The sequence below is a fragment of the Uranotaenia lowii genome, chromosome 2 (assembly GCF_029784155.1).
Source record: "Uranotaenia lowii strain MFRU-FL chromosome 2, ASM2978415v1, whole genome shotgun sequence".
Taxonomy (NCBI): domain Eukaryota; kingdom Metazoa; phylum Arthropoda; class Insecta; order Diptera; family Culicidae; genus Uranotaenia; species Uranotaenia lowii.
This window is the reverse complement of record NC_073692.1, coordinates 434243206-434252982: the sequence shown is the minus strand read 5'-3', so window position 1 is coordinate 434252982 and position 9777 is coordinate 434243206. Positions and strand designations below refer to the sequence as shown.

The window sequence follows — 9777 nt, the reverse complement described above, 5'->3', positions numbered from 1 at the left end:
TAAACAAACTGTTGAAACGATTTGCAACTCGACAGTAATGTGTAGTTTAGCGATAGATTTATGTTTTTAATAAAATACACTGAAAACCCGTTGGGTTCGAAAGGTTTCAACAACGCTGTTGTTGAGCCACTCTCTGAGTTTAAGCGAACTAAAAGAAGCCGAGGGAAAGAAGGGGTCTCCAACAACACGAGCTCGAATGCATGAACATCAAAATGGAGTTGTAAGAACGGAGGCTCGCAGCAGGCGGTGCCGATCGCGAAATCGAAAGAACCGAGCAAAAAAAAAAACACCGATATCCTCAGCAAATCTAGTTGGCTTGGCGCTTGCTACGACGACGATAGAAACCGCGAGACAAAATCACGAATCGTTAAACTGTTGCTTTTGCTTCTATCATGATTCATGCTTAATTTATTTCCTCTTGCGGTGGCGTTGAGTTTTGTTTACGTTTTAGCTGCGTTACTGTTTTGTTGACTTCTAAATATGTGCCATATGGTTTGAAACTCCTCTTACAGATTTTCCTTGGAGATTTGATTTGACCAAGCAATAGAAGGCATAATTGTCACAGGGTTTCAACTTTGGCACAAATCGTTAATGGATCTACAGAACTGGCACAAAACTTGAACCTGCACATGAATAAACCTAGCCTGTCTTAGGTGAAAACAGGGCTACAATTTACCCCAGGTGACGGGCTTCTGTCACGATTCTTGACATTACGGCACTTAAAGAAGCTTTGAGTCAATTCACAAGTTCAAAAGCAATAAAACATGCCAGTCTCCATTGTCTTTCACTTCTTTCGACATCTTTTGTTAGCTTATCTAAGTTAAACAATGAACTATGACAAAAAGCATTCTTTTGGATGTAATTAAGAGAAATACTAATTTTGTTTGTTAATAATTTTTTTAATCCAACTTTGAAAGGCTCAAAGAAAAATTACCATCCATAATAGATAACAGTTATTTTTCCACCTTCAAAGTAATTGCACCGTGGCGTTGTGGCGTTGTGGCCAGTGCTGTGTGGTGGCGGCTTATAGAATACTACCACTGGGATACTGGTCCACGTCGTAAAAGGCGACTTATCCAGTACTTCCCATATGCGTTAGTCATTCTTCAAATGCGACTATCACATTGGGAGGGGGGAACCTTGGCTTGGTTCCAAGCCAAGTTTCTTCAGGGAGGATTCACCAATTGTGCTTATCGCTATTAATGCGCATGCACGAGTTGTATTCTCCTAAATTTTGTAAACACCCGCTTCAAGGTGGTTCTGTGCCTGCGGGCCCCAAAGTGGGGGTAGGAGGGTGTATAATAATCCTATCTTAAGCAGAACGTTGTTAAGGTCTGCACTATAGCCAGGCACTGGTGCAAAGGGCCCTATTTTTCCTGGCAACTCGTGGGATTCAGATTATACACACGATTTTAAAATTTTCATCCTGTATGGGATACCCCGCTTCATGCGTCGATATGAAGGTGCAGAGGTTCTTGTGTGTGATGGAAATATGTGTGGAATTCTTTGATAGAAATGCTTTCTATTAAGGTTGCACAGATAAATCTGCAGCACAAAAGAACCGCTACACTTAACTTATGTCGTTTAATCCTTAATGGAACTGCATCAATCGCCTTGGTCCAAGAACCCTATTTCCGAAATGGAACTTTTTACTTAGGGAATTTGCTCAAACCAAACTTTACTGTGTTCAGTGTAATTGGAATGACTAATGCCCGAATAATGCCTCGTGCATGTATATTGATAAACAATTCTTTAAATGCAACACTTATACCCAATCTAACAACAAGAGACATTTGCGTCGTTCAGGTTTCGCTGCCTGATAGAAAATACATCTACTGTTCAGCATACTCACCATATGAACAATCATCCCCTACGGATGATTTAAAAAATGGCATTTCATTCTGTGAATCACAAAATATACCTCTTGTAATTGGCTGTGATGCCAATGCCCATCATTTTGTATGGGGTAGCTCAGATATCAATCTGAGAGGCTTAAATTTAATGGAATATTTAAGCAGCACTGATTTAGAAATTCTAAATGTAGGAAATAAACCAACTTTTGTTAGGTGTGACAGAGAAGAGGTGATTGACATCACACTTTGTTCTAGAACAATTTCTCAGGAAATTTCAAATTGGCATGTGCCTAACGAAGAATCGATTTCTGACCACAGGTTTATCTATTTTGAACACTCAGGTGAGTTTTTAGAAACAATTACATTCAGAAACCCAAGAACAACTAATTGGGACCTATATTTGGAGCATATTGCTATTAAATTTCATGGATATACACCTGAAATTACTACTCCTTCTGAGTTGGATGAAGTGGTTGCAAAAACCACCGAAATTATTTTAAATTCTTATGAAGAAGCGTGTCCCGTACGAACGTTGAAATTCAACAAAAACAGTACACCTTGGTGGAACTCAAATCTCAGTAAATTACGAAAAAACTGCAGACGCTCTTGGAACCGAAGGCGCACGGAAGGTTTTGATGCCTTCAAGTTGGCTCGCAGAGCTTACCGGAGAGCAACAAGAGCTGCCGAACGCTCAAGTTGGCAGAACTACTGCACAAACATTTCAAGCTTGCACGAAGCAAGTAGGTTAAATAAAGTCTTAGCCAAATCAAAAGATTATCAGGTTTCATACCTTAAAACCCCTAGAGGTGATTATACATCAAACGACGAAGAAACATTAAGTTGTCTATTCAATACTCACTTTCCAGGATGTGTTGATCAAGATTCATCGATAGAGCCTGAGTTCTTTTCTGGAAGTCTAGATTCCTTGCATTTTGCTCGGAAAATAGTTACTACAGAATCGATCAAATGGGCAATCTATGGTTTTGCTCAATACAAATCTCCTGGAAGTGACGGTTTATTTTCAGTTTTGCTTCAAAAAGGTTTCGATCATTTCAAACACATATTAAGAAAAATAATGATAAGCAGTTTTGCTCATGGATATATTCCTAAACTTTGGCGGCAGATAGCCGTGAAATTCATCCCTAAAGGGGGACGATCATCATACGACGAAGCCAAAAGCTTTCGTCCTATTAGTCTAAGTTCATTTCTATTAAAAGCACTTGAACGTTTAATTGATCATCATATCAGGCAAGAATGCCTTGTCCAACATCCGCTTAATGCGACACAACATGCATACCAAACAGGAAAATCAACATTAACTCTTCTGCACAACGTAGTACATAATATTGAAAATAGTTTTTCACAGAAAGAATCATGTCTAGGAGCATTTCCAGACATAGAAGGAGCATTTGATAATGTCTCGTTTACATCAATAATGGATGCGGCACTACTTCATGGAGTGCCTAGTGTTATAACTAACTGGATTAGCGCAATGCTAAGTAACAGGAATCTTCATTCGTCTTTAAGACAGGCTTCAATAACTAAAGTTAGCACACGTGGTTGCCCACAGGGAGGTGTACTATCACCTCTTTTGTGGAACCTAGTTGCAGATGGTTTGTTGAGAAAACTCAATGACCGTGGAATACCAACCTATGGATTCGCAGATGATTATCTTCTGCTGGTAAGAGGTTTGTGCATAAGCACATTATTTGATATAATGCAACAAGCTCTGCGCTCTGTTGAACGATGGTGTTCTCATGTAGAACTTTCAGTTAATCCTCTAAAAACTAATATTGTTTTATTTACTAAAAAACGTATCACCCGCGGGGTGCGCCCTCTGCTGTTTTATGGTTCCGAAATCACCGTGTCTGATCAAGTTAAATATTTGGGTGTCATTCTTGACTCCAAATTAAACTGGTCTGATCACATCGAATTCAGAATCAAAAAAGCATGCATGGCCTTCGGACAATGCCGACGTGCAATCGGAAAAAACTGGGGACTCAAACCCAAACATATTCACTGGATTTACTCCACAATAGTAAGACCAATTCTGGCCTATGGGTGTCTAGTGTGGTGGCAGAAAGGAGAAGTTGCAACAGTTCGGACTAAACTAAATCACCTTCAAAGAATGTGTCTTTTGGGGATGTCCGGATCGTTCACTACAACTCCTACTGCAGCACTAGAGGCTCTGTTTTCTATCAAACCTCTACACTTGTTCCTAAAACAGGAAGCCTTCTCATGTGCGTTTCGTCTACAGGCAGTTGGTCTCTGGCTGTCAGGAAATATCGAAAGATCATCGAGTCATACAAATGTGTGGCCTGAATTAGTTAGATTAAACAAGTTTGATCTAGCGCCAAACGATTTAACACTCTCGAGTAGTTTTCCCTACATGGGGTTTAAAGTCAAATTTCCTTCTCCTCAAGAATGGTTATCAGGTTTCGTAGAGGACCAAATGTCCTCTCATATTGTATTCTATACTGACGGTTCATTATCAAACGGCCGTGCAGGGGCAGGAATTTACTGCCACGAGTTGAACATAGAATATGCTCAACCTCTAGGAAAATATTGTACAGTCTTTCAGGCTGAGCTATATGCTATTATGTATGGAGTGCAAATTGCACTTCAAAAGAAAATTATGTTCAGAACAATTTATTTCTGTTCAGATAGCCAAGCAGCTATCAAATCACTCAGTGCTTCCAGTTCTAGATCAAAACTGGTAATCGCATGCCGGAAAGCAATCGAAGAACTTGCTGAAGGCAATGGATTAAACCTTCTATGGGTACCCGGACATAAGGGAATTTTTGGAAACGAATGCGCCGACGAACTCGCTAGAGCTGGGTCGGAAAAAGAATTTTACGGACCAGAGCCGTCTGTCCCAATATCACCATGTTGGTTCAGAAACCAAATTCAAACTTGGTCCTCTAACCAGCATGAACGATACTGGGAAGAGTTGGACACTTGTCGTCAAACTAAATTATTTCTAGAAAAACCATCTCCAATCATATCGAGTTACTTATTAACTTTAAATAAATCTCATTGCAGCATCTTGATCAGAGCACTCTCCGGTCATTGTAAACTCAACTATCACATGCACAACATTCAGCGTGCTGAATCTCCAGTATGTGGTAGTTGTGAATCAGATGTGGAAGATCCCTTCCATCTTATATGTAACTGTCCCTCATTTGCCAGACTACGTTTTCGTACTCTGGGATCTTACGCTTTAAGCGAATCTGAGTTTAAGAAATTAAACTTAAAAAACATTCTATCATTCCTTACCGAATGTAGAAAAGAGCTTTAATGCTAATAATCCCTAGTGGAAAGGCTTTATGCCATCTTAAATAGATAGAATTTTTTTTTTCTTCCTTTTATAGGTTTTTCAGGTTTCTCAGGTAAATGATGAAATCTTGGATAAAAAAAAGGCTAGGCACAATTTTCCCGTATGTTTGGATAACGTGCCGCTATTAAGCCTACCCCCATTCTGATACCTGATACCTGAATTGCACCGTGGCGTTGATATTTTCTAAGTCAACAGTTATGAAATCGAATCTTGGTCATGGCATGCATTTTATTCTTTCTGTGGGCTGCCGGTTTTAGCATTTGTAAGATGTTAGCCATCATATCTTTGAAAGATGTACGCCTCAGTTTTAAGTAAATTGGATCTCTTCAAAGAAACATAAAGTTTCACTGAGATCCTTTAGATAAGTGTGTGTTCGTGTTAAATCAGAAATGAATGTAGTTGTAATTTGGAATAGCTTTGAAGAAATATCGGTTTAATAAAAATTGCAAATGCATTCGGAAATCTTCTTTACAATTTTTTTTCCCAAAATTTCTTAAGAGTATATCAATTGAGTGTAAAGATTTGAATACACTCAGGCAAATTCTTATTATAATTTTCATAAGAAACGTCTTATGAGCCCCTTTTTTGCGTCCAAACTAATTTTTCATAAGAGTCTTATGAAATTCTTCCAATTTTCATACGAAGTTCTTATGAAAAATAGACGAAACGGTATTGAGGAAAAATAATGAACACATCGATTCCATCAGTCATTTTTCAATCGTCAAACGCAGTTGTGGAATGATTAATTTTATTGTTCTAAATGGTAAGTTTGAAATGAAGTTAATTTTTAGTGATCGTTAAACATATTTGAAAACTTTAATTTGTTTTTTGTTTACTTTTCAGCACGTTGAACGGGGAAAACCCAAGGTCAAAGGACCGTATGCGACTGAACAAACCGGAACCGGTGGAACCGGGTATTGATGTGCTGCTGGTGGTGACCATAATGTCTGTACCAAACAAACTAGCCGAACAATAAAATAAATTTTTAACATCAATTGTTTTGAATTTTTCGCATCAATGTGACATATCCCTGTTTTTATAAAAACCTCTTATGAAAAGCAACAACCTCTCATTGAAGTAGGTGTTCATCTGCAGAATTCATTTATTTATTTATTTATTTATTTTTTTTTTTTTTAAAACGAACACAAACACATACAGGATCTCAATGAAACATGATGTTTCCTCGAAGAGATTCCTTTTTTTCTTAACTCTAAGCGTACATCTTTCGAGGATATGATGGCTAGCATCTTACAAATGCTAAAACCACCAACCCACCGAAAGTGTACTATGTATGCCGTGACCGGGATTCGATCTCACACCCCTTGGCTTAGAAGACTTGAAGGCTGTCCACTACGCCACGGGCGGCGGCATTTTATTTATCAGATTCTAGGCTTCAGCCTTTGATCCTAACTAGTTACAACACATCTATGATAAAAACATCTTAAGACTATTTTTTATTTGTTCTCTGGACATAGTCAGTTTGATTACATCAGCATGTGCGTTGTAAAGCGCCATCATTCTATAAATTGGTTCATTACGAGCATAATTCTGTATTCGATTTGGAAACTGAAACGGTCTCACGTTGCGCAAACTGCTACGTCCTTCATTTGGAGAAATTTGTGATACTAAATATGGCGAAAAGTACTTTCCACTGATCAAGTCCTTTAAAAACAGTGCATCTGTTGATTTCCTCCGAATTTCGAGTGATTCCAGTCCAACTAACATACACAGATTCACAGTGGATTAAAGATTTTCTTACATAGTGTAAATTATCTTTGGGTATTTATGACTTAATGATAGTGTAGAGATGCACAAACAAACAAAACAAAGTCAGTCATTGACCTATTTATTATTGTGAGTGACAGACGTGTCTGAGTGAATCACTCAATTGAGATTCATAAGTATCGTAAAAACAAGACAATGGCGTGGTTGGTAGAAAAAGAACAGAGAGCGAGATTGTTAAGGCTGCTGCTACGAAAAAAAAAGATTTTGGTTTGGCCTCCGGTAGAAAGACGGATTAGCACAGGTAGCACAGATTTTAAAGTTTGCTTCTACGAACAAAATTGTTTCTGATTCGGCCACTGTAAAAGGAGGGAATTGGCTTTGGAAGCGCAGATTTTTAACACTGACTGATTGTTTGTTTTGGTTTGGCCTCCCGGTGAAAAAAGGGGGTGATTAAAGAAGCGCAGATTTTAAGGCTGCTGCTGCTAACTGTTTGTCATTATTTGGCCTTCCGGTGAATAAAGACGGAATTGGCTTTAAAAGCGCAGATTTTTAGGACCGTTGCGGCTGATTGTTTGCTTTGATTTGGCCTTCCGGTGGAAAAAGTCGAAGTTAGCTTAGAAACCGCAGATTTTTAACGCTGCTGCTGCTGCTGCTGCTGATTTTTAATTTGTTGGCTATGGTAGTGCAGATTTGTAAGGCTGCCGCTGCTAATTTTTTGCTTTGATTTGGATTTTTAAAGCTACTGCTGCTGATTGTTTGTTATGAATTGGCCTTCTGGTTGGGAGAGCTGTTTCTAAGAATACTAACGAATTATTCCGGCAGAGACAGAGTAACAAGAAAAGCACAGTTTGAGAAAGCTGTTGGTAAGAATGTTTTTGGATTGTTCCGGCTCTGGTGAACAATATACAGAGCGACAGGAAAAGTAAAGATTGGGAAGGCTTTTGTGAAGAATATTTTCGGATTGGATGAAGAATATGCAGGAAATAAATAAAATTTTAGGAGTTGAAAAACTTTTGCTGAGCATGGAATGAAGAATTGAGACGATGCGTAAAAAGTTTTAATTGAGAATGGAGGTGAGAAGGAATGTAGAAATAAGATGAAGGATATGCCGAATATAAATCAAATTTAATAAAAATAACATTAAATAAAAATATTACATTGGGCAACAGTGAAGATAAATAAAATAAAATATTATCATTATTGTTTAAAAAGTAATAAATACAATTCGCATGAACCGAGGCTTCTAACATGAGTCATTGAGTCGATCAACTAATGTATTAATTGTAACCCTCAGGTGCTTCAGATTCAAATGGCTCACCCGATTCCGTGGCCTACTAATGAAGAAAAGCACTAGTCATCCATTTTCATGAGCAATAAATCTCAGAAGGCCATGCATTGAGAAAAATCAACACAAAACGAGATCCTCAACTAGACGTTCTGCTTTTTTCTCTTGTAGCTTGTAATTCAACTGAAGTTAGCAAGTGCAAAAATTGAAATGGTTATCGGAACAACACTGGAATCGTCTAAGAAGATTCGAACGAAATGAACGAAAAAGTAGCTGTCAAAAGAGTAGTACGAAAGATTCACTCAGTATATAAGATTCACTCAGTATTATCTCTGCAGTAGAGTAGCAATCAAAGAAAATCATCGGAAGGTTTCCTTACGCAACGATCAGTCGAAATGTTTCGGGTTTGTATAGTTGTGCTATCAGTGATTGTTTTTCAAGGTTCTCTACTAGTGTTCCTTAGCTTTTTGATTCTCAGTATTTGAACTATTTTCGTTACTTTTAGCATTCGTTCTGACGATTCCGCTGAACGCTAATCGAAATACCACTGAACCACAACTTTCAAATAAATCCGACCCGTTATCAGCGCTCAAGCAATGGTGTGTCGACACCTCCGGATCGGATGCTGGTTTTAGAAGATTCATCTCCGCCGTCCCTGACCTCCCTATTTGCCTCATAAATCGCATTGATTTTAATGAAAACCTCGAAGAAGTTCAACAGTTTATGACCGGCGATTTCAAACCATTCCTGAAGAAGTTGTTGACTTTGAAGTGCTGAAAAGGTTTTATAATGTTTAAATTTTAATGTTTATTTTTCAGAATCTGTTCTCGGTTGAACAATGCATTGTCGTGCTACGATTGGACTATCGAAGGTCCAATTTCAGTAAAATTTCACAAAATTTCTCCCTCTCAAATGCTTGTTGACAAAAACTTTGATTTTCAGGAGCAAACGATCCAGAATTTATTGATGGGTTCATTGATGTTCTTTCAAATCTTGTGAAGTGTAATGTTTCTCGAGCTCTGGAAAACATCGACGAGCAGTGTCATGAAATAGACGATTCGTTAAACTGTGTACGGCCTCATGTTGAAGCTCATGGATTACCTGAAATGTTGCACATGATCGATTCCATCAGGAATCCTGTGAAGGTTGCCTTCAAATGCAACGATGCTAACGGATTACACCTCAAACAACGTAAGCCAGAAAGCTATGGGCAGTCAAATGAGTAAATAAAATTTCCTTTATATGTGTATGTGTTCAACTGCATTTAAAGAAATTCCAGTAGTTTATCAAATTTAATCAAATATTCCTGCTAAAGCAAGAGACCGTTTTCAAGAACTACACCTAGCAAATCTATAAACTTCATAACAATCACCCGAAATCACTTTCGATTACCTGCTGCTGCTGTTCATGTTATGAGTTAATGTCCCATCGTCAAAACTGTTCTCGATTTCCCAATGAGATTTGATACATTTCGTGCTGATGAATGGAAAAGAGCAAGTTTATCGGAATTTATTCCTTCTCAACTACCAAAATGTGACTTGCGGGCGGTCGTTAAAACTAATTATTTTCTGGTTTGT

The 9777-nt window shown here is 38.2% G+C and overlaps 1 protein-coding gene across 3 annotated transcripts; it reads left to right on the top strand.

Moving 5' to 3' along the window:
- Positions 1–8244: 8244 nt before the first annotated feature.
- Positions 8245–9431, top strand: LOC129749219 (uncharacterized). 3 transcript variants are annotated; one of them, XM_055744160.1, is made up of 4 exons: positions 8245–8641; positions 8706–8955; positions 9019–9071; positions 9143–9431. In XM_055744160.1, the coding sequence occupies exons 1-4, from the start codon at positions 8596–8598 to the stop codon at positions 9424–9426; spliced, it is 633 nt and encodes a 210-aa protein (XP_055600135.1). In that variant the 5' UTR covers positions 8245–8595; the 3' UTR covers positions 9427–9431. The 3 variants fall into 3 exon arrangements, 1 of the variants encoding a protein (XP_055600135.1); XR_008737964.1 differs by having other exon boundaries at positions 8249–8604; positions 9019–9082; XR_008737965.1 differs by lacking the exon at positions 9019–9071 and having other exon boundaries at positions 8251–8641; positions 8706–8981.
- The last annotated feature ends 346 nt before the right edge of the window (positions 9432–9777 follow it).